Source organism: Anolis carolinensis, chromosome 4 (genome assembly GCF_035594765.1).
Source record: "Anolis carolinensis isolate JA03-04 chromosome 4, rAnoCar3.1.pri, whole genome shotgun sequence".
Lineage (NCBI taxonomy): Eukaryota > Metazoa > Chordata > Lepidosauria > Squamata > Dactyloidae > Anolis > Anolis carolinensis.
The window spans coordinates 204,889,073-204,915,347 of record NC_085844.1 but is presented as its reverse complement, the minus strand read 5'-3'; the positions used below and the strand labels follow the sequence as shown (position 1 = coordinate 204,915,347).

The following is a 26,275-nucleotide window of genomic DNA, read 5'->3' as shown; positions in this document are numbered from 1 at the left end:
GTTGGTGAAACGGAAAGTAGAAAAAAAGTACAATACCATCAGATATCCTTAGGGCAATACCAAACATTATTTGAGTTGTTTTGTTTTTCTGTCCACTTCCTTGGCTTCAGGAAAGTTGGAGGACTGGTTTTCTTCTGCTGCAGCCAATTGTGGATTCACTCTTCAAGAATAGCAAGCCCTGGCTGGCCTGCGTCCCAGACCCCCAGGTTAACCCTTAAATCAAGGATTTGAATTGTAAAAATGGAGGCTCTAGAGAAAGAGTTCAGAGACTCTCCAAAATACTATTGATTCCCAGAAAGTAACTGTACACTGTCCATCTGGTTTAAATTCAAAACAGCTGATTGGGCTGTGAAAAATGGAGCCATGGACACACAGGTGACTAAAGGGAAGCACAATTGCAAAGCAATTAGAACTCTTTGCAGCCATTCCTTTGTTCCTTATAATACACATATTAATCAGAGCTTGAATTAACAGTTGGGTGAAGAGAGAGATAAGAAATCCGCTTGTGTGTACATTGGGATCTTCTCATGTACCCATATGAGGTCCAGCACCTCTTGGAGATTTTTTTAAAAAAAACTTCTGCCAGATGTCCTCCATCCCCCTCTCCATCTTGATTCACTTCAAAGGAAGGAGTGAGGACAGTGGGGGACCATTTTCCGGGACTGTCAGGTCTGTGTGTGGACTTGCAGACAGGTTCTGGTATCGTTTGCCACACTTTTAAACTCGCATTTTGATGCTGCCACCTAGCCATGGCAGTTAAAGTGGTGTTAAATTATATTCTACAGTGTAGATGCAGTATTAAAGGACACGTCAGTCAGTAAGTTGGGCAAGGCATTTTATTTTCTCTTAAACAAGTAAACAGCAACAAGAAACATCAGACTCGGCTGAGAAATAACTAAATCCAGTGCCACCTAGTGACTAAACTGCACAACGATAAACAAGAAGTTTAAATATGCAGTATAGGCAGTTCCCTAGTTACAAACATCCCACTTACCAATGACTCATAGTTAAGAACAGGGGTGAGACAACAGGAAGTGAGAGAAATCTACCCCTAGGAAGAGAAATTCACTCCCAAGAGTTATCATGGTGCAAAGGTATCTCAACTGGAGCTTTGTCACCGATCCTTGTTTCCACAACAAGTTGATTTTTTCAAACTCCAATTATCACAGGGACAGAAAGTAAGGTGAAATCTTTTGAACAGGGATACAGACCGCAAACACCACAGGGGTGCTAACCCTTCCCTATGTTATCCAAAGTGAAACTCATATATATGTTTGGCTGGTTATACTTTAAAAAATGTACCTGAATCAAAGAATCATAGCGTTGGAAGAGACCATATGAGCCATATAGTCCAGCCCCCTGCCATCCAGGGAAAGCACAATCAAAGTATCCCCGACAGATGGCAATCTAGCCTCTGTTAAAAAGCCTCCAAGGAAGGAGCTTCCACCACACTACAAGGCAGAGAGTTCCACTGTTGAACAGCACTCATGGTCAGGAGGTTCTTCCAAATGTTCAGGTGGAATTTCCTTTCTACACTGTCAAATTAATGCAGTTTGACACATTTTTAATTGCTATGGCCCGGTGTTGTGGATTTGTGAGAGTTGTAGCTTTAGCTTTCCATGCCAAACTACAGATCCCAAGATTCCATAGCACTGAGCCCCGGAAGTCAAAATGAAGTCAAACTGCATTAATTTGATAGTGTAGGTGCACCTTAGATGTCACTCACATTAAAGACACCGAACTTCAAAGTTGGCAAAGTTACGGCTATTCACATGCATGCATGCTACAATATTAAAAAACGAATACAAGTTATTTTCTACTCAGGCAGAAAGTTCTTCTTCCCATGAGTATCACACTTAAATTTGGTCCCAGAGTGCCAACCACATTTTCACAGCGTGACAGTGAGGTTCAAGGTGCCAGTGCTGATAACGTGAAGTGTGCAAAGAGATATTTCTGGAGTCTCCGTGATATCAATGGACATGTCGACCACCCAACAACAGCGGGTTTGACTGACCACAACATGAACCTGCTTACAAAGTTCTGGGTTTCCTGTCACTCCCTTGTCATATCAGAATATGACAGAATGAAAGGGGGAAGAGAGGAACTAACCAGGCTGAAGTGTTGCAGCTCAGAGCATTTCCTGTTCTTTAGTGAGGGCGGGGGGGGGGGGGGGAATAACCCAGAGCAGCAAAGTGAATCCGTCCGAATGAAGATGACAGTTATAGCATGTTAGTACTTGATAACTAAACAGGCATCTTTTAATTTGTGCTTCAGCAACAGCAGAGCTGAGCTTCTCAGAGCTCATCCAGACCTGCCACGGAAACGGCAAGGCAAGGTAAGAACTCCAATTGTTAGTAGCAAGCTTCCATTTTAATTCTCCGTCTATAGAAAGCAAATACAGCCTTAAAAAGTAACCTTTTCTCCAAGCCACTTCCCAGCACTGTTGACGTGATGCTGGAAGATGAACGCGCAATATTCCTACTGCTTAAATTGGGCAGCACAACAGTGCCGAAAGATTAATGGCATTTGCATTTATCCGAGACAAATATATTGGCCCAAGAGAGAAGGAAGCCCCATAATATAATAATAAGGCCCCATCATTTTGCCCAAATGTGCTCAATAAATTGAGCAAATATTTCTCATTTTTCTTGCTCGAAATGAGTTTCAGATATTTCAAGTAGCTGCTTAATACAGAAACTCTGAAAGGTATAGAGCTGGGGCTTAGCAGATAGTTGTCTGTGAAAAAAGTGCTTATGGGTTTATTTTATGTTATTAGTAAGCAAGTAATTCGGATGCCAAGGGTAGTGAGAGAAGAGATTACAACCACCTCTGCATAATCACTACTGAGTATTAAACATTGGTTGTTTTTATATTATAAAAATATAGTTTTTTCAACATTAAGGAAAAAACCAATAGCCTCTAAACAAGAACTGAAACAAAACTGTGGAGTGGGTAATATGACTGAGATATACATCTACATAGTCAGGGTAGTAATTGTAATTGTTTGTTTTGTAACATCCAAATACACGTGATTTGTTCAGTTAATCAATACTGACAGTTTTTCATAACACACAGTAATGGGGTTACTTGCCATAACTGGAGGAGGAAAAAGATGGGTTCCAAGGTGGTTTAGCTCCATCTGGCACATATATTAAAATGCATGGGAGGAAGCAATTGCACACAGGGCTTCCCTTAAAACACAAAAGCAAAAAACAAAAAGGTACCAGGTAGGAAGTTGCTTATTCATATATGTTGTATAGTGGGATGGTCTGCATACAATAAAAACAAATATTCAATTACAATACAACTCCAGATATATATTACAAAACATCTTAGAGGTTGGTAATTCAAGATGGGACACTGGTAGAGGAAATCTAAATGGTTTTCTACTCCTACTTTTATACAGGAATTGCAGGAAATTTCCACCTCTTACTGCAAGTTGAAATTACCTCTTACTGGGTAACATTTCACTTTGGTCTGGGCCATTTCCTAAGAGCCTGGCCATTAGGAATTGTGGGAGTTGAAGTCCAAAACACCTGGAGGGACGAAGTTTGCCCATGCCTGGTCTGAGCTATGAATGCAGTAGAACAGAAGTAAGCAATGTGCTGATCTCTTCTCACCATAGCCAACAATGAGAAATATTTGGAATTGCAGTTCAATTCAACAGTTTTGGAGAACCAATCTTTCCACACAACCTGTTTTAGAATAAAGTGGAATCATCCTAAAGTGGTAGAGTGGGATGTACCATTTCAGGCTGTGCCATGGGGTTGCATTTTTAATGAGCCTACTCCATTAATCCTTTTTCTGCAACTCTATGAACAAACTACTTCATCAGAGAGAAGGACCCAGTCCATTGCTTGTAGTTCCACTTCTGATTTACAGGAAATCAGAGGGTTGTTATTCCTAAAAGCATAAGAGGACATTCACCTCTAATCTGAAATGGTACAGTCCATCTCAACACCACAGAGTCAGCCATTGCCTTTTTTGCTATAAAGGGTTCTCTCTTGGCCTTGAAAAGTCAGAGGATGGTGGTTTCATTTGGTAGAACTTCAGCATCCTGAGCTGTGAGTTTTAATCTAGAGTAAAGAAAGGAAGCAATTATTCTGAGCTTGTTGGAATGAGTTTAGAAAGCAGTCTAAACTGCAATTTATTTCGCTTAAGAGTCTAAGGGCAGCATTGCAGGGTCACTAAATTAAAATGCAGAAATAGGACTCAGTCCATAGTTGGGAGAGGGAAGTTCTGTAGAATCTCAATATATTTGTCCACTGCATATATTAAAACTAGACAAAATGTAGTTAGCTTTTAAAAATGGGTTTTTATAGTAAATACATTAAAATGGAAATCCAGATTGGTTGCAAAGCTGTTTATGTCTAGTTAAAAACCCATTATAAATTACTCTGTGGACCTCTGTGAGAAACACTTGAGTACATGAGTTTCAGTAATAAGGGCAAAGAATATGATGTCCCCATGAATGGTTTTTTTTTTTTAAAAATTTTCAAAAATAGGCACCATGCAAGGAAGCTAGCAGAAGCATTAGGAAGGTCTGGCAGAAGGAATTTAGTAGTGATGACCTTTTCAGTCATCTGAATTAGTACCTCTTCGCAGCAACTAAAACTTCTGATTCCAATAGACTTACATCTCATTGACTGCACTGTACATCAAAGACCATACTGTTTGGACATTTAATGCAATGTCATATTTATGTTATTGATTTGCTTTCATTATATCTTGCAGTTCTGTTGCAATATGGTGTTGAGTGTTGTGTAAATATAAGGGATATAAGGTTTTACACAATTAAGTAATTCTTGGAGGAAAATTCACATTAATGCCAAGATGTCAGCAATAGCGTTTGTATTTTCTTTTGTGGCAAATGATGAACATGTGGGGGTGTTCAACAGAAAACATGGGTATTTGCTTTACTTTGAATTATTGCATTTCATAAGTACCATCAATTGTTTCTTGCCAGTCCAAGCACTTAGACGAGAGAGAGGTGTGTGTTATATATATATATATATATATATATATATATATATATATATATATATGAGAGAGAGAGTGAGTGAGTTCATGGAGGACATTCCACTAATTCAGTGAAAGGTTTTGCTGCCCTTTTCATTAACTTCATGACAAATCACCTGTTGCTTTAGGATATGTATCTGATATTTGTTTTCATGTATAAAAAGAACCAATGAGACATCTGTTACAAATGTCTACACAAGGTTTGTAAAAGCATACAAAGTTTGTAAAAGTAACTTTAGGACTATAATTTTCAGACACTAACAGCACTGCTCTGTAGCATATCCTCCAACTAGCTTCATTTAGTAGGGACTACCTTGACCACAGTGGGCCCATGGTATTACTGGGGTTTGGTTACAGGTCCCACCATGGATACCAAAATCTATGGATGCTCAAGCCATATACAGTGGCTTAGTATAATGATGTCCTTTATTTAAAATGGCAGATCAGGGTTTGCACCTTGGAATTGTTCTTACTGGAATATTTTCAAATATAGATTGTTCAGTCTGTGGATACAGAGGGGCCATGTAATAGCTGTTATCTTTTTCAGGTGCTTTTTAAAGGTCCCAGTTTCACTCACCTTCCACTTTCCTTCTTCATCCTCACTTTACCTCAGTTGATGCAAACTGAAGCAAAGGTAGTTTGCACTCAGTTAATTTGTTTCAGGGAAAAAGGTGGTGTAGCCAGTTTTTAATTTTGCCTGTAGCCTCCCCTTCTAGCTTGTCTGTTTTTCCTGCTTAATAGCTTTGACTCTTTTAACTACCTTCTGGTGGTTCTTGGCCAGTTTTTTTCCCCAATGAACTATTGGAGGGCTTGCTGTAATGCAAAAGGCATACTTGGGGACCTACAAATATCAGCTTGGGTTATTGATTTATTGCTGAATTAATATTGTTGTCATTGTTGTCAAACTTCGAATTCTCCTCGAGTTTGACAGCATTTAAAATGGTGGGTTGGAACTGATATTATAGCATCATGGCATTAAGATACTAGGTTTATTGGTGCCCTTAAAAGTGGAACCCACTATGAAGATTATTGTGAATGTGTGCTGAGACTGATATGTCCCCACTCATGTTAGCTATACCATCATGGCCCAACTATTGCTCCAGAATATAGTAGTACCGGTATATAGCCTAGATATAGCAACATTCTCATATACCTAGCTATATATCACAATAGTTGCAATACTATGAAAAATCAATTGCAGCTGAGCAGTGATTGTATAGTGCTAGGATCCAGCTGTGTCAGAACATTCTAATTGTTAAAAAAAGAGAGAAAAAGAAAAACATCTTGAGTACCATATGCCTAACTCCCATTAGATCCCATGTGTCAAACGCAAAGCCCACAAGCTGGATCCAGCCCATCACATCATTTTATGTGGTCTGTGAGGCTTTCAGTGCTAGGGCAAAGGAGTTACATCTGTACAGTTTTCCAATTTCAAACAGCACTTTGAAGGTTGTAACCATAAGACTGATGTGGCCCTCCACACTGTTACCATATCTATTTTGTAACCTCACATGAGTTTGACTGATTTCACTCTTCATTACTGTCTTCTAGCATGCTATTGTATAAGCTCGAACATTAATCATATTCCCATAGAAACAACCCAGCAAATCTAGTTTTTAAATATTTGTTGGAATTCACAGAAATGGATGCGTGTAGAGGATAAAGGCTTAAGAATGTCCTGTCACTCACCTTACATTTGGTGACGGTCATATTCTAAGTAGATTCTAAATAGGTGAACATTTGAGGTGGGTTTAATACCAGGAGCAGACAATCCTTATGTTACAGTGGACGCTTTCAGATCCATGAGATCCAGATCCTCAATATCCAACAACTGGATCGCCACACTCCATATTAGTAAATGTTAGTAAAGGTAAAGGTTTCCCCTGACATTAAGTCCAGTCGTGACCGACTCTGGGGGCTGGTGCTCATCTCTATTTCTAAGCCGAAGAACTGTCATTGTCCATAGACACCTCCAAGGTCATGTGGCCGGCATGACTACATGGAGCGCTGTTACCTTCCTGCTGGAGCGGTACCTATTGATCTACTCACATTTGCATGTTTTCGAACTGCTGGGTTGGCAGGAGCTGGGGCTAACAGCGGGCGCTCATTGTGCTCACGGGATTTGAACCTGGAACCTTTTGGTCCGCAAGTTCAGCAGCTCAGCGCTTTAATGCACTGTGCCACCAAAATGCTAGTAAAAGCGCCTCCATTTCATTTAATGGGGTGTGACTGTCCATGTTTTCATATCCACAGCATGAATGTAGCTGGCGAACCATGCCTTCATCCCAAACCAAAAAAGGGTTTTAAATTACAGAAACATATACAGTAGAGTCTCACTTATCCAACACTCACTTATCCAACGTTCTGGATTATCCAATGCATTTTTGTAGTCAATGTTTTCAATACATCATGATATTTTGGTGCTAAATTCGTAAATACAGTAAATTCAACAGTGATCCTTTCTATAACAATAGTGGATTCCATACCATCTCCCCTAACAAAAGGCACATCATTACCCAAAGACTGACTATAATTTTCACCTTATAAATCAAATTCGCTGTAGCACTGCAACAAGCACATATGGAGGAACTGCACGCAATAACAACACACATACCAACTGAAAGTGGAATATGTCTTTCAATAAGAAAAGAGCACTATAGAGTTATAGTAATGATCTAAAATAAAGGTCAGGAAACTCAACAACAAAGCATTGCTGGAATAAGAGATCATGTTGCTGTAGATAACAGAAGAAATGTTACTTAAACATAAATGGGAGCACAATGTTTTAAAAGCTTTTCATAGCTATTTCAATAAGTCTTGTTCCCACCTTGCTCGAAACTATATTCTGAATGTGTGTACGGGTGCCTTAATTGAATATGAAAATTAACGATGTACAGAGAAGTCCAGTGAAAGAAAACAGAAGCACAAGAATCCCCACCTTGCTGCCCTGAAAATATCAATGCCTAAGGTAAGAACCCCTATATACTATGCATAGCATTCTAACACTTCTGTAAGTGGGTTTGCAGCAGTCTTTTCAATGAATATCGATTGTCTATCTACTGGGTGCCTTCAGTTCAAAGACCACGCTAGCCCCAAAATAAAGACAGTAATTACTACATAGCATTACTGCGTATTGAACTACTTTTTCTGTCAAATTTGTTGTATAACATGATGTTTTGGTGCTTAATTTGTAAAATCATAACCTAATTCGATGTTTAATAGACTTTTTCTTAATCCCTCATTATTATCCAACATATTCGCTTATCCAACATTCTGCCGGCCCATTTATGTTGGATAAGTGAGACTCTAGTGTACCTTTAATTAATCATAGAAGCATGCCAGAAACCTTTTCAGATCATTCAAAACTAGTGCTGTGTCCACCCAGCAAACCATCTAACTCCAAAATTTGCCAGTTTCATTTCAACCTTCTTTCCAGAGTGCCTGGCTTGCTCACATGAACCTTCTTACAGGGATTAACCCACTGGCTCAAGGCACAGAGTGTCTCACAGTCAGTAGCCATGGAGAAGCAAGAATAATATGTGGGTGAAGGTTCTTGAAAGTATGTTCACTTTTCTCTCCTTACAATGTCTAGTAGAAAAGAAAAGAACCTAAACCCTTTGGACTCCCTGTGGCAAGCAAAATTGCAACACATGACTCATCAAAGTTTTAATTAGGAAAAGTAAAAATTAATAAATCATACTTCATATACCACAGAGTAGCGAGGTAATGCTTTGACAAAGGCCCCCATTCTTCTGACAGAATTATAGTACTACCCACTTAGGTTTTTTGGATTATAGTCAGATAAACACAGAAGAACAAGTAAGTAGAAGCAAAATTAATCTCTGGCTTTGAGCAGTAGTTTTTCAGGTTCAGCTTTTACACCTTCAAAGTGAATGTAAATGCATTTAAAGTTTTATCATTAAGGGATATAACACAGCATCTGGAATACAGTAGAATTTGGACAGAGTGTAGAATGTGAAAAAGAAAGCCACTGGAGGAGGTAAGCAGACATTAATTAAAATGAAGTGCTACAACTGTCCATTGTTACAATGAACTTTGCCTTCAGAAATATGTGATTTTTTTGTTTCCAGGAATAGTAAAGAATAGTAAAGAATTTTCTTTAACTGCTCATTTGATGATTCCCAAATAATGCACATAAGCAGAAGATGCAAATGTAAAACAGGAGTTGAGGGAAGATACCCCACTTTCTAAAATAGCCATAGCCACAATTAGCAGTGGTTCTGGGGATGTTACAGTAATGGTTCTAGTCTAAAAATGAAGCTAAAATGGGCACCACATTGGATACCTTTGTAGTTCAGCAGTATTAATTTCATTTATTCGACTGATTGGCTCACTTTAATTCTCACTTTTTTCTCAAGAGTGGGATTCAAGACAGCAACTAATTTTAATGCTTAGGGTATTACATGTATTTTCCATCATAAGCAAGGCTTTTTTAAAAACAATATTCCAAACATTTGATTGGATGAATAATTCTTTTCCAAACTAACATTACACTAGTTATTTTCTATATTTTCTTGGGAAATGTTATTGAAGGCTAAATAACATAACAGTACTAAATTTGTAGCTCCTAGAATAAGTGTGTTGGGCTTGAAAACTGAAAGTATAACTTGAAATGAGGACGGTTTTCCTATGGTAGGAACTCAGAATATTTGTCCACAACAGAATGTTTGATTTTATAATATTGTGTAGTGACACACAGCGATAAAGAAATATACAGTGATGCACAAAATTGTACACCCTATATAGTGCTGACTTGTTTTCTTTTGATTTCCACAGAAAAAAATCTCTCTGATATATATACTAAGTTGTGCACCGTTGGGACTTATGCAGTGAACATGCTTTCTAGATTTTGTCAGTCGCATATCCATCGCCGCCCTCATCCTGAGAGTTATGAAGAAAAATATGAGCGCCTGCAGGAGAGGCATGAAGTCCAGCTTAAAAGGAAAAGCTGGACCTCATCCCATCTTAAGGATAAACACCAAAGGAAAGGGACCAATATGCAACTCCAAAACCCACGACAAAAAGAATTTCTCAGAAGGAGGAATGTAAGAATTGAAGAGCTTGGAATGACAGAAGTGCCTCCACTTTCTGACACAAAAACGTCTTTGATTACTGAGGTAAGAACTAAAGATTTCCATGGAAGAAATCTACCGTGACATTAGTTATTTCTTTGTCTACTGACCAGGTAATATAGTAGGAACATCAATTAAAGCCCAGTTCAAAACATGTTAATTTGAAATCAAAACCTGTGAATTCAATGGCCTCATTTATTACCACCAAATAAATAATTGAACATCCTTTCAAATTGACTTCAGACACAGTTTCCTTAGAGTAGTTGTATTCAGCCTGTGGGTCCCCAGATGTTTTGGCCTCCAATTCCTAGAAATCCTAACAGCTGGTAAACTGGCCGTGATGTCTGGGAGTTGTAGGCCAAAACACCTGGGGACCCACAGATTGAGAACCACTGCCTTAGAGGGGGAGCTTCAGGCTTTATCTAAACTACCATATAATGCAGGTTGAACTGCATAATATGGTCAGTGTAGACTCATATAATTCAGATTGAACTGGATTATGTGAGTCTACAGTGCCATATAATCTAGTTCAGTCTGCATTATAATGTCAGTGTTGATGGTGCTTTGGTTAGAGTTTGCTTTGTTTTCTTTTTAAAATACTGTACCAAAATAGTGCTATTTTGGCATAATAATAAGACAGTAAATAAGGCAAGCTACTTTTAAGGAAGACAGTTTGATACTGGAACAATTCAGAAAGTAGATTTGTAATCCCAGTTTACTTGAATTCAGTAGAAGTGAGCCATTACTTATTTTCTCAGGGTTAAGGCCAACATCTTGAAGAGGAGAAACAGATTCAAAAGAATAAATTACAATTTTGTTTCAGGAGTCTTGGAGTAATCAGATCACCCAACTTCATCACAAGGCTATTCAGTGCGACCTCAGTGATATTTTTGTAGATAGCAAATTGGACTCTTCTGAAAACAAGCTCGCTGTGGAAGTTTCTAGAAACTCTAGAGGTAAGCAGAAAAGTTTAAAATCACATTTCCATCTAGCCAATCAGTGACTTGATTGTGCATTTCCTACATTTATGTGTATAACTTGAACATTTTTCCAAGGATGCTAAAACATTTAAGTACAATTGTTCTCCTGTTGAAAACTTTAAAATATTAATACCGTACAACCCCTAAACTCATGGAATTAGTACATATGGTTTTACCTATCCACATATGACAAAATTCTTTGAATATTGTTTTCACAAATCAAATGCATATTGAAATAATAAAACAATAGAAGTGGGGCTTTTAATTTTTTAGAAAAACCTGCATTTGTTTCTGCCATCTTTAATTGCTTTCACAAGAAAAAAACAGTCTTATCAAAAATCTCTAATAATATTTAAATCTCCGTTGTTTGAAGTATTTGAATTGAATGTTATGTTCATATAGGAACACAAACCACTGTGGAATCCAGTGCAGTAAAGAAAAACTCAAGCCAACAGACAGAGTAAGCAAGTATTTTACTGTGTGTTTTTGTACTTCTTATGTTTCATGTAGAATATTGAGTATTGGAAATTTTAAATATAAATGACAAAATATTTCCTCCCACTTGTATCAAAAGTTATAATTTAATCTGGAGGATGTTTGGGGTCTTTCATTAATACTGCCAGGGTCAGTTTCTAGAAGTTCTCTGTTAGATACTTTACTTTCACAAGCCACATCTTCCTATAGAAATATGGTCTAATGATGTGAAAAAGATGTTTTTAAGCATCTTAAAGAAATTCCCATGGCAGTTTGTCTTGGGAACATTAAAGAAATCTCATGAACCTCCCAGTTAAGACTCCAACAATTCTGAACGTAGTTCAGACACAGTGATTCCAGGTACAACGCTTTTTGTAAATGAGTGGGTTTCTGTTCATTGAAGTTGTGTTGTGATGAGTGTGAAGAAACCCATTTCATGACATATACAAATCAGCAGCATGGATGAGTTCAGTGAAACTGATGGCAAACATTCACACTTGTACACATGAATATATGTGACATGAATATACTACTACTTGGATGCTACGTAAAAGTACAGTTTGTTTTTCCATTGGTGGTGCTACTTGGGAGAACTTAGTGACAATGAGCTTTCTTTCTAGATTTCATCTTTGGTAAATTCTTCAGTAGGTTGCTTTCTGTTTGTTTTGCATTGAAATGCTCAATAATTACCTGGACCCCTGTCCTATTATTCCAGTGCCTGAAAATAAAGTTCTGTGCTTTTTCTTTTTCAGCTGTGAAAAAACAGTTGTTGATAAGGTAAGCAGAACTTGAAATTGTGATGGGAATCCAGTTTCCTTAAGACATTAAAAACAAGTATAGTTCTCATGTATTAATTTGTTGTAATTGGCATGTATTTTTGTGGTTGTATTTTATTGTATACTGTCAGGCTTGGTCCCCGTGTAAGCCGGCCCGATTCCCCGACTTTTCCTTCATACTGTCTATATAAGATTGCAAAACTATCACTTTAAATACTGGTAAATGTTTCACTTTTGTTTAATCATTCAGCATCCTGGTTTTTTTTGGGTATTTCCAAGGACAATTTTACTACATTTGGTAAAGTAACCAGTGAGTCCTGGATTCCCTTCCAACTCATTGTGTAGAGTGTTGAGGGTGGTCAAGGTTTTTGGGGGCCTTGGGCAGAAAAACTAACAAGCACTTCTTCCTAGCAATAAAAACTATAATAATAATTTAAACGCAATATGATTTAATACAATCTTATTGTTTGATTGCTTCACCACTTCCTTAGGATTTTATTGTCAGTCCAGACATCATATCACTTCCCTTCTCTTGCAGTACTCCCATGGTCTTCTGCTACAGCTTCTGGCCTTTTTCTTACTGCAAATGAATTTTAAGCATGTGACTTTTGACTGGGGTAGGAGACACGCCTTCGGCAGCACTCAAAACACTGGCTCATTTATTTGGCCAACAGAATTCTCAGAGTCTAGCATACTATTAATGACCGGTTCCATTTCCTTTTCAGATTTGACATTTCCATGTTAAACACATATAGAATAATAAATAAATGTTTTTTTTATTTCAGGAAGTGACTCAGCTTTCTATCTACATTGAGGTGAGTAATTCTTAAACTAACTTGTCGTAATTTATGAAGATTTAGACATGACAGAGATTTATTGGTGATAGTCCCTGCTTTGCAACTTCTTCCTGATGGGGAGTCTTCTGTCTCTGCATTCTCAGATGCCAGTAAAACTTGTTTATTTGTGCAAGATTCTTATTTATTTTTCTGGTGTTGTGTACAATATAAATAAATAAACAATACCACAGTTTTTCCTCTTTCCTCAGAAAAGAATTTACTGAATTGGTTGTTTTCTTACCTCCAGATAGGTCTGTGCCTAAGACATTAAATACAGAGCTGGAGTATAAAATTTTCAATTCCTCAGATTTTCGGTACACAAAAATTACGTTTGCCCTTAGGACATTAAGGAAAACATTGATCAAGGTCATAGTTTAATAACATTTGATGAAGTTGAGTAAACTTCCTAAAGACCACCATGTGGTTTTGTATATTTTTCAACAAAGTAAAGACTACCACTACTTACCAGTCATTTCCCACTATTAGATTCCTAGTGGTATTGAATATGGGGGATGAAATCCCATGGGCCCATCCACCAATGGTGGAAAGAAGAGACAGTGCCAGAAAATGAAACTCGAAGCTTGGAAGGCACAGCATAAGACAACTATGAGCACCACTGTGACTGTCAATGCAACTGGATTCAGTTCAAAAGGACATTCATTGCTTGACATGTGCAGAGATGGTAGGAAAATCTGAAGCTGTGCAGGACTTATTCTATGAACATGGAAAATAAGATGCATGAATCTGGGAAAGCTAGACATAACAGAACAAGCTGCGATGTATAAATATTGCAATGCTTGGCATGAGGGGGCTAAAATGGACAGTAATGGGACATTTTAAGACTGATAACTACATAGTGTTTTACTCAGGAAATGAAAATCTTAAGGCCCCTCTAAACTGCCATATAATGCAGTTTGAACTGGATATGATCGGTAGACTCATAGAATTCAGACTGAACTGCATTGGACTAGATTCTGTGTCTACACTGCTTCATATTTCAGTTCAATCTGCATTATCATAGCAGTGTAGATGGGGCCTAAGAAGAAATAGGATGGCATAAATAGTGGGGAGAAATGTAGCAAAAGCACTCAAAGGATATTCAAAGTCTAATCAAAGACTTCAGAGAAAACCTATTAATATAGGCACAATCGATGTTTATGCTACAATTACAGAGGTAAAAAAGGGGGGGGATCAAAGATTAAATGCTACAATCCAGTAGGAAATTGGTCACACATTAAACAGGAGTTGTTAATCATGGATCATTTGAATGGAAAATTAAGAAAATGAATAGAATCAAAGATTGTATGAAAATTTGGCCTTGGGCCAAGAAATGAGGCAGGATAGTTACTAATGGAATTTTGCAAGGCCAATAATTTGTTCATCACAAATTCATTCAAGGAAGAACCTACTGATGATGAACTTATTATTATAGAAAGTGAAGTGGAAACTATTCTCAGAGCACATTGGACAAATAAATTACCAGGAAAAGATGGCATACCAATATTGCTGCTCCGAAGCTACAGAGTCAGAATTTAGTGTGGTTCTATATAAAATCTGTCAATAAATATGGAAAACAAAACTGGTTCAATACACATTCCTATACCAGGGCTTACAATAACTACAGGATTGTTGCTTTAATTTTCCATGCAAGCAAAGCAATGTTCAAATTTATAACAATGGCTTTGGCCAACAGCAACCCAGTTTTGGAAGTCTTGCCCCTTGGAGGTCCACGATGGCTCCTACATTGTTATCATTTCCCAGCAGAAACGTTGAGGGATAAAATCTGAAGTTGCTTAGGAGTGGGGTATTTTTTGTCCACATTGTACTGTCTAATTTATTTATTTCATTTCTAGGAGGCACTATATCGAGAGCTACTGCTGAAACGGAAAATGGTGAATTTACAGGGGCTTCTATCCAACTTATATCAAGTAGCAGAAAAATCTTGGAAGGTATTTAAAAAAGCCTTAATGATATTAATAATGTTATATACATAATTATTGGTATCTTCTTAGAGGTGCTCAAAAGCACTGTTAGTACTTCATCAGAAGTCATTTATTGTTAGAAAAAATCATGTTTTTCTTTGACAGAAAGGCATATATATACATAAGTATACGTTTTCTTCTTCAGTTTTGTTACAATGTTTCTTGATACTCAGATTGTGAGCGATACGTTGTTGCCTCAAAAAATATTATAGGTGCTAAGCTATAGGTATTAGCAGGTGCCATCCATATATTTTATCTCCTTGCTAGGTCTTTATCTGTTTTCTAAGAGTCATGTTTTCATTGATATCATACTAAAAACAGAGACCAAATATTCTACTATCCAATCATATCCCACTATAGGACAGAAGAAGTTCATAACTGGATGGTGTGTTAAATCCACTGAACTCCAGAATGTATGGTCTCTCAATCAAAGTGGCTTTTCCAATCAGTCTTCTTGTGCTATCAACTAATTCTTATCATTTCCTTTTCCCATTCCTGGAATTCAAGACAGCTTACACATTTTTAAAACAATACAACACAGTTATCAAAAATCCTTACCCAGAGAATTCCCAAGGATCTATCAAAACAAAGAAATTAAAATCTTCAATCTGCTGCCAATAAGCATCTAGTCTAGCCTCTGTATAGAAGGGGCGTTCTGGGGAAGATTGAATCAAGCAACAAGAATGTTTTCTTCTATTGCATCTAGGAGTGTGGTGGCCACCTTTGAAAATTTCAAAACTCAGTCAGCTTATATAGAAACATAGGGTTCTTCAGATTACCCCTCAGATTTTTTTTGAATGAAAAGAACAAAAATTGAAGAATCAGTGGGAAAATAAGGGAAGGTTTGTGGGAAAATACAAAAGGGAGACGATGTTTTTCTACAATAAAGACCTCATAAAGTTGAAGGAATCAGCAAAGCTTCCCCTTGCCCAATAAAACCCTAAGAGAGCCATGTGGTGACCATATGTCAACAAGTGACTTGATGGCACACAGACAGACACAGTGTGTAAGCTTCATGGAGTCTTGAAACTATAACATTGAAGAAAACACATCTTGCTGAGAAAAAAATGTAGTTCAATGTAGTTTGCCAAAGGATTGAAAAATAAGATAAGCAAGAGATCTGTCAGAACAGAAATGTCTTGTATGGTGCATTGTGGTTTTTGAGACTTCCTCTGTGTAACACTTCTGTCACACTTCACCGGATCAAGGAAAAATAGGCTGACAGTCTTGCAGGCAGGAAGCAGCAGTCAAACCTCAGCTTAGCAACAGGTGGGTGCAGGCTTTTTGTTTCTGAGCATTTCTGTTCTGATAGATAATTTCCACCACAGTCAATTTTTGACTTTCCATCAGAACAACAGTTAGTTTGCTGTTGGGATTTCAAAACAGATTGCAGCTCAGAAACATTGACACTTGAATTTTTGAAATATGAGAAAAAAATGAATCTGTTGAAAAGCAAAAGCTTGTTCCAAACTCAGGTGTTTTTTTTAATACAGGCAGTCCCCAAGTTACAAACATCCAGCTTACATACGACTCCTAACAAATGGAGGGGAGACAACAGGAAATCAGAAGAAACCTACCCTTAGGAAGGGAAATTCACTCCTGGGAGAGTTACCATGGGAGAAAGGTGCCTCCACTGAAGCTTTATCTCCAATCATTCTTTTCAAAACAAGCCAAAGTTTTTAAAATCCAATTATCACCAGGACAGAAAGTGAGGTGAAATCCGCTTAAAAGGGACGCAAAGCAAACACCACAGGGGTGTTAACCCTTCCCTATACTATCCAAAACTAAACCAATATTTGGCTGGAGTTACACTTTAAAAAATTACGCATTCCAATCTGCATACAAATTCAACTTAAGAACAGACCTGCAGAACACATCTTGTTCGTAATCCAGGTACTTCATGTACTTTTTAAGTACAACAGCATCTAGGAAAAAAACCCACAAGCTGTTATCTGCATTCAGTGTTTCAGGCAATGCCTGTTGAAAATCCTGTGCTATAAAATAGGAAATTAGTCAGTTCCTTTTTCAATAAAATGAGAATCAAAGTTGCATTTTTACACATACAGAAGGCAAGATTTGTCCATGGTATCAGGCCTTTGCTTTAATACAGATCATCAACCCACCTTAAATAAACCAAGCTAGACTTTTATTGTGTAGTTACCCTGTCTTGTTCAGGTAATGCCATATTTCATTTGTAACCTCCCTGTATTTTCCCATCTCTTCTCCTATCTTTCTTTTTTCTTATTACATAATGTCTACTATGAAAAGAAAGACAGAATAGCTGCGCAATAGCTTTTGACTGGTAGCACTAGTAGCCATTAATCAAAGAGCAAACAATATTTTAACTCAATATTGGACTCTAACCTATTATTGGTTATCTTTTGGAAATACAATATAGAATGGCAGTAGGCAAGTTATGTATTTGGGGCAATAAATAAAGATGTACAACATCTATCTTTATTGCTCAAAATGACCCCTTCACATTCATAGGGGATTTGGAAGCGGTTTGGCCACATCCATGCCCCTTTCCAACTGTTTTAAGGCTAAGAGAGTCTTCTTTTGGAGTGGCTCTGAACAGCGAAAACATGGTGCACCCCCCACCCCCGAATGCTATCTAAGGAGTTTGGGGACCATTTTAATCAAAATATTCTATTTTCTTTTTCTATTTTCATTTCCTTTTCTTGGTTACAATGCTTTCAAAGTAGCTTTTTATGTTTATTCTGAGATTCCACAACGTTTGATGTATGTGTGTATAAGGATGCAGTAAATAGTGGTCTGGCTGGGATATGTGGGCAATACCTTTTGTTAGGGACAAAGAAAGCCACAAAAATAGCTATGAGCCATATGTGGCCCACAGGCTTGACTTTGTCTACTCCAACATATGGACACATTTGTATATATTCATTTCTTGACCAATGTTTAGAATGTGATACAAAATTTACAACTTTCTTTTCTTGTCAGGATTACTTAAACGAAGACAAACTCAAAGACAGAGTGGATAATTTGACAAATCAGCTTCTGATTTGCTCTCAGGTAACATCATCAGATAAAAAGGAAAAGACCTGTTTCTCAAAGCAGAGATAGCTTGGGCATGTATGTCAGACATAGCGAACTTCTGCATTCTGACAGAGTCTTGTTATAGATAAGGTATATAATAACACGGGCATCCTCTGGTTTAAGGGTGATGAACCTCAGACTCTGAGTACAAAGCTGACCCTTTTATGCTTCTAGTAAAATCCCTAGCTCTTTCTAGTTGTCCATTGACTCCTTAAGAGTAATGCTAGGCATTTCCAAAATGTTTGATGCGGGATTTCAAATCTAAAAGGATTTTTTTTGGAAAAAGTAAAAACTTTATTTTTAACCCGCCCTCTCTCCCTGAAGGGACTCAGGATGGCTTCTTGAATGCAGTTAGAGCTGTAAATAAAAATACTGTAGTATTTGTGGTCTGTGTGCCAATGAATATGATCATTGCTGAAACATCACCACATTTGACTGTCTTGAAAGTGCATGAGAAAGCAGCATACTAATGTTTTGTTTGAAATCAAAAGGAATGTCATCACTGCTTTTCTTTAAAGATAATAAGAGCAGAATTTTTGAAAATAATTATGTTAAAAATAATTATGGCTGGATTTTGTGGCCTGTATTACAAGAAAAAATGCTCCTAAGCCATAAGGATTTAAAATGTTGCTGCTATGCTCCAGTTTTAATCTTGTGTTAATGGGAATAATTGGATCAATCTCCCTAAATGATTTTACTAAGTTGTTCAGTACAAAAATTATCCAGGATAGGATTCCTATCTTGATAAATTAGGGCTATTCTTGCTTTTAATGAGTTGAATTCAAATTATTAAACCATGACTGAATTCCAGTGAGGTCTTTGGTAGTTAAATTGTTCATTACTGATGTCTTATCAATTTCAGTAAGCCTAATCCCAAAAAAGACAAAATGTGAAGAACCTATACTCTGGTCGGAGGGATCCCTGTCTTTTCCCACTAGTCTTGCTACACATATACCCAAAAATGAAACCTAAAAACCTCGTTTCATGCTTATTGGTATGAGGAGATGACCTAGTAGAAGTTCATGCGTACAGTCACTACTGGTTTTGAAAAGTCCCTCACGATCTCCAAAAAGGCTAGAGCCAAATGTAGGATGGAATGGCCAGCAGTGCTGAGAGCATGTATGATGATGACAATGATGAAGGAGAAAAAAAAGAAAAGAATGAGATTATATATAAAACAATACAATATTGTTAAAATTGCTCACCTTAGTGTATCAACCCAATACATTAACACTAGGAATCATTCTCTAGTTTTCTGTTGTTTTCTCTAGAAGTACTCAGAACGGAACTTACAAAGAGTTATTCTGGATCTAGAAGATCAAAAGCAGAACTATCAGCAGAAAATGAAAGAGTCTCTTCAGAAGTTGCTTCAAGAGAAACTGCAATTAGAAAGACAACTTGAGAATGTCCAGGTAGGTATGAAATTTCAGCAGAGTGCCTCTAGGCTACTGGGCAGAATTTTCGTCCCATTCTCCATCTGACATGCAGGTATCTTGTTACATATGAAGTGAACCAGGAAGGTGAAACTTGAAAGCAGCAAGAGCAAAGTATGTTTTCAGAGCAGGATTGATCAATATCTTCTTAAGCAGATCACTGTGTTTCTTTCTGTTTGAGGCATCATCTCCTGTTGCGCAGTAGATGGAGGTTTGGGGTTTGCTGCTGGTAGTAACATTTCATTTCTAATGCTCACAGATTTCCATTCTGTCAACTGAAAATGTTCTTTCTCCCTTCTCAGCATTTGTTTTTCATGTCATAGACAGAAATATATCCATGCTGAAAAACAGGAGCATATCCAGTGGAGGGAATAATATGTATAGGGGAAAAATGCCACCGTTGCAGAAAGGTGGTTGAGTGGCTAAGCTACAAATCCAGGAGTCTCTGGTTCAGAGCACATCTTTGCCATCCTTTCTAAGCCCCAGATCTGATTTCATGAAGGAAAGGAGAGCTGTCAGGAAAACACCATGCAATGTTCATGCAGTAGAATGCATGAATGAATATATTTATCCATTAACCCTTTGAATCAATGTACAGCATTGTAAAGTTCTGAAATAGAATCCTAGGTTGTAAATGACCTATATTAATCTGGCATGCTGCAAAGCCTGCATTTTCTTGATATTTTCCTTTGAAGAATATTTATTTCATGTCTTGAGCACTAAAAAGCTTCTAATTGTTCTGAATTATATATTACTATTATCATTGCTGTTGTTACTGTTTAATAATGTTGTGCGATGTTATTTCATTATATATTCATGAATTACTGATTTCAATGTTCTTAGACAGTCCAATGATAAATATTACTTAATAAAAAGGAAACAAGATGCTGTCTTCCCACAGCAAAATATTATTATACATGCAAACCAAACTAGTTTGTTGACAATGAATGAATAGCTCCTTTGCCCCCAAATTTGGAAAAATTACTGCTTTACTATGCTAGTTGCTATTCAAAACAATTCTCAGTATGGTGTTGAAAGGGATGAGAAATAAATCCAGAAATACATTGGATATATTTTCTTGACCCTACAGTCTTTTTTTCTCTCCACTGGATGGCACCATATAAAAAGCTAATAAATAGGGGACACAGAATATTAGAGAATACTTCTAGCGAAGGAAGAGTTGTTGTAATGGTGTTTGAACTTTTTGAGTTTTGCACAGCTCTTTGTCTATGAGAAACATATGTCACAAAGAAATGAAAATCATACAATTAATGACCACCAATGGCTTCAGAGCCTACTTCATTGTGTTCTTGGCAGTTTAAAAACAGCAAGTATCTGCAGCTCCTTGCCCAAACAGAACTCTTCAGGCCATAGGCATGAATCTTAGCAACGGTCTAAGAAGTTGAGTTAAATAGTTAAGTAAAGGCAAACAGACACCAGAACGAATGTGTGTGGTATAGGAAAGGGCTACTTGACTTTCCACAAAGCATATTTGTTAATTATGGCTAACATATGCCTAACAATATTTGGAGAAGTCTAATGGCCATACTGCCTAGGGGCTTCTGGAAGTAATCATCCAGAGAGTAACTTGCGTATGCCCTGATTCTCACAAGTTTATACCTGACTCTCATATCACCTACTAGAGAAACTTAGCTATTGTACAGGAAGAGTGTACCCTCTGGAAAGAACAGTGCAACATATTAAAACAAGACTGGAGCCAGCAGCCTGGCAAGCATGCCGAACAAGAAAACAAGCTTTACATCTTGGAAAACAAACTTCAGGTAAATTCCTTATATCTCTGTATAGGATTGTGTTCTAGATTTTTTTTTTCATGCAAGCAACTAAAAGGCTGTTCTAGGTTGAAGGTCCCTTGGCATTTTTTTGTTTTGTGCCAAACACCAGAGACCCAACCAGCATTCCAGGAGTTATCCAGGAGTTATGTAGAATATCCATAGCAGCTAGGATTTATAGCCTTGAATACTCAAAAACAGAATTTAAATTGGGTGCACTGTCGAACATCAAGATGAATAAGCTTAAACCACCGTAGAAATTACATGGCCTTTAGGCTACATATGGCCTACCAGATTGTCTTTGGTCCCCAGCACCTCCCCTCCAGTGTTTTGGCCAAAAACCTGACAATTGTGTTACAAGGGCCACAACAGATTATTTTAGAGGATCCCACACATGCAAATTTGGGACTCCAAAATAAATCAGACATCACCTTTCTGTCAATTTCTAGGGAAGATTCCATTTTCAGAATTTGGAGAGGAATTTGAGGAAAAATAGCACTCACACCTACTACTGTTTTCCATCCCTGGTCTCTCATGTTAATAATCCTCATCCTGAGCAATATGGTCTAACAATGGGTTAAGTTGTTCACCTATTCTGACCCAGAAGCATAGACACTGACTTTAAACCCCACATGGATTTTGTTTTTAAAAAACAAATGCCAATTTTCCCCTTGCAGAGCATTTTTAAAGTGATTCTATACAAATGCTTAATGCAGACTAGAAAGCCTATTATCTTCTGGAACCATATTAAGTCCAGCTTTCATCTCTGAAAATGTCATTCTGTGGGCTGGTCCAGATAGAGCAAAGATGTTAAGAGGAATAAATATGGTATTCCTGTACATACTTTTTGAAATCGGATGCTTTTCTACCAATCAAAAGTTTTGTGTTGCTTCACTTCTTTTTCCATAGTATTCTGGAGTGACTTCTTCCTAAATGAAATGTGAGATTTCTTTTTATCATTGTGTGAATTGTGGTGATCAAAGCAGGCGTGTATTATTCCCCTCTCCCTATGGTTGGAATGTTTCCACCCTTTTTTCCCCTTTTCTCCATATGTCCTAAAGAGCTGGACATGCCCACATCATAAGCAAGACAACTACTAATTGAAATGTGCCACTTTTAAACCTTTTTAAAAATTAAGATAGTGTTTGGAAGCAAATCAGCAAAAAGTATGATGAAGCACTGAGAGGCACACTTAAAGGATCAGCACAAATGTTCATTATGGTAGCTGGCATTTTTTTTCTCTTTTAACGCATTGAATTAGCCCTTTAAAAAAATTAAGGGACTAAATGGCTTACTCTTTTCAAATGTATGTGTGTAGATCAATATTTATTTATATGGAGGAACCATACAGACTCATCATTTATTTTGCTAACCAGCCCTTTGCTCTTCTGGTTGTTCTCTTTGCAGCAGCCAGAGACTCAGAACTCTCAGTTGCACCAAAACCTGCAGGACTTGGAGAGTGAATGCACAAGTCTCTCCGCTAAACCTGATAATGTCAAAGAAGACAACAGGCTTTCAGTGGAGAATCTCAGTGCAGTGGAAAGTAAGACATTTGTAGAAGTGGGAAGCTGGGTCACAACACTTCTAAGGTTTAGGCAGAGAGGAGGTACTGACCACCTATTTGCAACATAGCTTCAGAATTTTCTCTGTAGCAATTAAGGTTGTATGTACACTGTATAATTAATGCAGTATGACATCACAACCCTGACTCAGATGGATTCAGAAAAGGAAAGGATTTGCATAAACCAGTAGGGAGAATTTTCCTTTGACTTCTGTAGGTTAGAGCTAGGTGTCATTCTTTTTCGAACTAGTGCAGATGCTATTATAAGAAAAGCCTTGCATAATTATGTATTATTTCTGAAAAGTTAATCATTAATTCCAGACAGACTGCAAACTCAAGAAAAAGAGAGTGCAACAATTAAATATTTGCATGGTAAGTATTCAAGAGGATGGTTAATGATGACCGTGCAGGCCCACAGACACAGTTTATCTGTTGTATAATGCCTTAATTTTAACATTTCATTTGGTTCATATGTCTTTAAATATTTAGGAGTATAGAGATCATTACTACAAGCTCCTGTCTTTAAAATCATTGTCCTCTGTTACTTTCACAGAGAAAGGGATAAGTCAGTAACTTTACACCTGAACATGGCAGTTGTTTTCTAATTATGGTTAGTTTTTTTGTGCCATGTAAAAAGTGTGGTGTCTGAACTCAAAGAATCATGAGTGTAAGATGTTTGTATCCATGTAGGAAAATGGCACATTATGAATAATATTTACTATATTGTACATTTCAATGACATTTGTATGATATAAGAAAAAACTGCAGGAATGCAGTGTTATGTGGAAAAGAAAAACAACATATGGTACCATGTTAGTCCATGGTTTTTATACATGCATAGGAAGCAAATGACCCCCAAACATTGTTTGTTGTCTTGCATTAATAAAGGGAAAGAATCTAAACATCTTCTCTTTAGTCCCACTGAATAATAAATTATTATAATAATAAATTATGACCAGAATAATAAATGAATCTATTCACATCCATTAGTCATAGCCTTCTATTTTTGTCCTTGAAGCTATACTTCCAAGCCAGGTGTGAGAAGGTCTTCTGGCAGAATGATGTAGAGTTGCATCTGATCTACTACTAAATGTGCTCAAGTTGCTTTAACAGAGATCACAAATAGACCAACTGAGCATGTTGTTGTTTTCAGCAAACTTGAAATGTGGGTAACTGCCACAAGGATAGACTTCTTTCAGCCCAATTTAGCAAATGTTAGGTGAATGAGAATTCTTTCCCATAATTGTTTGAATTGGGCAGTAGTACACATAGAGACAGAAAATAATAATCAAGTGTTCTGAGTTACAATCAACTTTGTTTTGTTCCATTTACAGATGTGATGCACAATCAATCCAAGGAAATTAGAATTCAACAAAATGAACTGTAAAAGACAGGTCAGTTAGACTGCTGGCAGGATTTTTAGCCAACCGGGATGTTATAATTGGTGTCCTATGGATCACTGAAAATAGTACAGATAGAAACAGAAAATAAGAAAGGAAGAATAACTAGTACAGTAGAGTCTCACTTATCCAACACTCACTTATCCAAGGTTCTGGATTATCCAACGCATTTTTGTAGTCGTGATATTTTGGTACTAAATTCATAAATACAGTAATTACTACATAGCATTACTGCGTATTGAACTACTTTTTCTGTCAAATTTGTTGTATAACATGATGTTTTGGTGCTTAATTTGTGAAATCATAACCTAATTTGATGTTTTTTTTTGTTTTTTTTTAAAATAGTTTTTATTAATTTTGACAAAACAAAACACATTGGGGATGGGGGGAAAGGAGAAACAAAGGGAAAGGAGGGAGGAAGGGGAGGTGGAAAGTGAGGGAAGGAAAGAGAAGGTTTTGACTTTGATAAGGGAGGGGTATGTAGATAGGACTAATGGGGAGGAAGGAAGGGGAAGGGAAGGGAGAAGGGAGTTTGGGTGAATCTAAGGTATGATAGGTACGGGTCAGTTAGAGGGGAGAATAGGGGGTGTGTGGCGACTTCCTGTCTTAATGCTTCTCTCTTCCTACTCTTCTGTCGTTTTTGCCTTCACTTGTTTACAGTCTCTTTATTTCTTTAAATAATCCTCCAAACAGGACCAGTCCGTCTCTTTTGTTTTTCTGCCATCCTTCTTCTTTAATAAGAAGGTTAACTTGTCCATATCTTTTATATCAGTCACTTTGTCATAACCTAATTTGATGTTTAATAGGCTTTTCCTTAATCCCTCCTTATTATCCAACATATTTGCTTATCCAACATTCAGCCGGCCCGTTTACGTTGGATAAGTGAGACTCTACTGTACATGCAAGTGTCCTTATGATCGGCTTTGCTTTGTTCCGTTTACAGATGTGATGAACAATCTGTCTAAGGAAATTAAAATTCAGCAAGATGAACTACAAAAAAAACCCCCAAAAAAACAGGTCAGCTAAATTGGTAGAGGACCTCTAGCCAACTGGGATGTGGTAATTGGTATCCTATGGATCATTCTTCACAAGCCGGGTCTGAACATACACACCAGCTTTCGATGTGCTCTGATGTAAGAGCCATAATCATGTAATATGTACCTATATGAGAAGTTTCCATACACCAGCTTTAAATGTGTTCTTGGTATAAAGCTGTGTCTATTAGAGTATACAATAAATGTTATTTGCCTGCACTTTGCTGATTTTCACTTTGCTGATTTTTATAACATTACTACTTTTTTGAAAAAAACCAGGTTTAAATAAAATAATAGCTCAGACAAGTGAGAAATTAGATAACAAAATATAGGAATAAAGGCACTAAGTTTTCTTCTACCCTAGGTCTATTAAGTATAAATCTAACATACAATTTAAATAAAACAGCCACTTTAAAATGTCATTCAAGTGTGAAACCTTAGTGTTCCAATTCATTTAGGATTAGATATCAGCATATGCATTTACCAATTCTGGGTCCACTCTCCATGATTCTTGGTCTCCAGAATCAGAGAAGGAATGGAATAAAGGCTGTGCAATTTTAGTCCACATGTGCTGAAATGAATACCTAGACCCTATCCTGATATTGTTATATTCACTGCGAGAGCATTACGGGAGTTTTAAGGAGGTACAACTTCATCTAGTCAATAAGTGCATTCTTCTTTCAGGGTTCCCAAGGAAAGATATATTGCTGCCCAAGTAAGGCAGCAGTCATGTGACCCAAAATTAGACAATTGAATGATTTGCTAAAATCATCCCTAACTGATCAGCAGTAGGATATTACAGAACCTAGAGCATCATCCTATCACTGCTTATTTATATCC

The 26,275-nt window shown here is 37.2% G+C and overlaps 1 protein-coding gene across 11 annotated transcripts; it reads left to right on the top strand.

Moving 5' to 3' along the window:
• The first annotated feature begins 1,971 nt into the window (after positions 1 to 1,971).
• Positions 1,972 to 25,654, top strand: traf3ip3 (TRAF3 interacting protein 3). Of its 11 annotated transcripts, XM_062978644.1 has the most exons (15): positions 1,977 to 2,335; positions 3,407 to 3,593; positions 9,817 to 10,157; positions 10,936 to 11,068; positions 11,495 to 11,552; positions 12,319 to 12,343; positions 13,128 to 13,157; positions 15,032 to 15,127; positions 18,122 to 18,193; positions 19,489 to 19,629; positions 21,294 to 21,431; positions 22,848 to 22,983; positions 23,323 to 23,373; positions 24,336 to 24,395; positions 25,345 to 25,654. In XM_062978644.1, the coding sequence occupies exons 3-14, from the start codon at positions 9,876 to 9,878 to the stop codon at positions 24,386 to 24,388; spliced, it is 1,215 nt and encodes a 404-aa protein (XP_062834714.1). In that variant the 5' UTR covers positions 1,977 to 2,335; positions 3,407 to 3,593; positions 9,817 to 9,875; the 3' UTR covers positions 24,389 to 24,395; positions 25,345 to 25,654. The 11 variants fall into 11 exon arrangements, 9 of the variants coding, with proteins under 9 accessions (XP_062834716.1, XP_062834719.1, XP_062834720.1 ...); XM_062978646.1 differs by lacking the exon at positions 3,407 to 3,593 and having other exon boundaries at positions 1,972 to 2,335; positions 19,492 to 19,629; XM_062978642.1 differs by lacking the exon at positions 3,407 to 3,593 and having other exon boundaries at positions 1,978 to 2,335.
• Positions 25,655 to 26,275: the final 621 nt, after the last annotated feature.

What these genes read in the sequence shown, in the direction of transcription:
- traf3ip3 (XM_062978644.1), top strand. Translation starts at nt 9,876, where the DNA reads ATGCTTTCTAGATTTTGTCAGTCGCATATCCATCGCCGCCCTCATCCT. An exon ending in AGTTTCTAGAAACTCTAGAG is followed by an intron (nt 11,069 to 11,494) that starts GTAAGCAGAAAA and finishes ATGTTCATATAG; the next exon opens with GAACACAAACCACTGTGGAA. An exon ending in AGCTTTCTATCTACATTGAG is followed by an intron (nt 13,158 to 15,031) that starts GTGAGTAATTCT and finishes TTTCATTTCTAG; the next exon opens with GAGGCACTATATCGAGAGCT.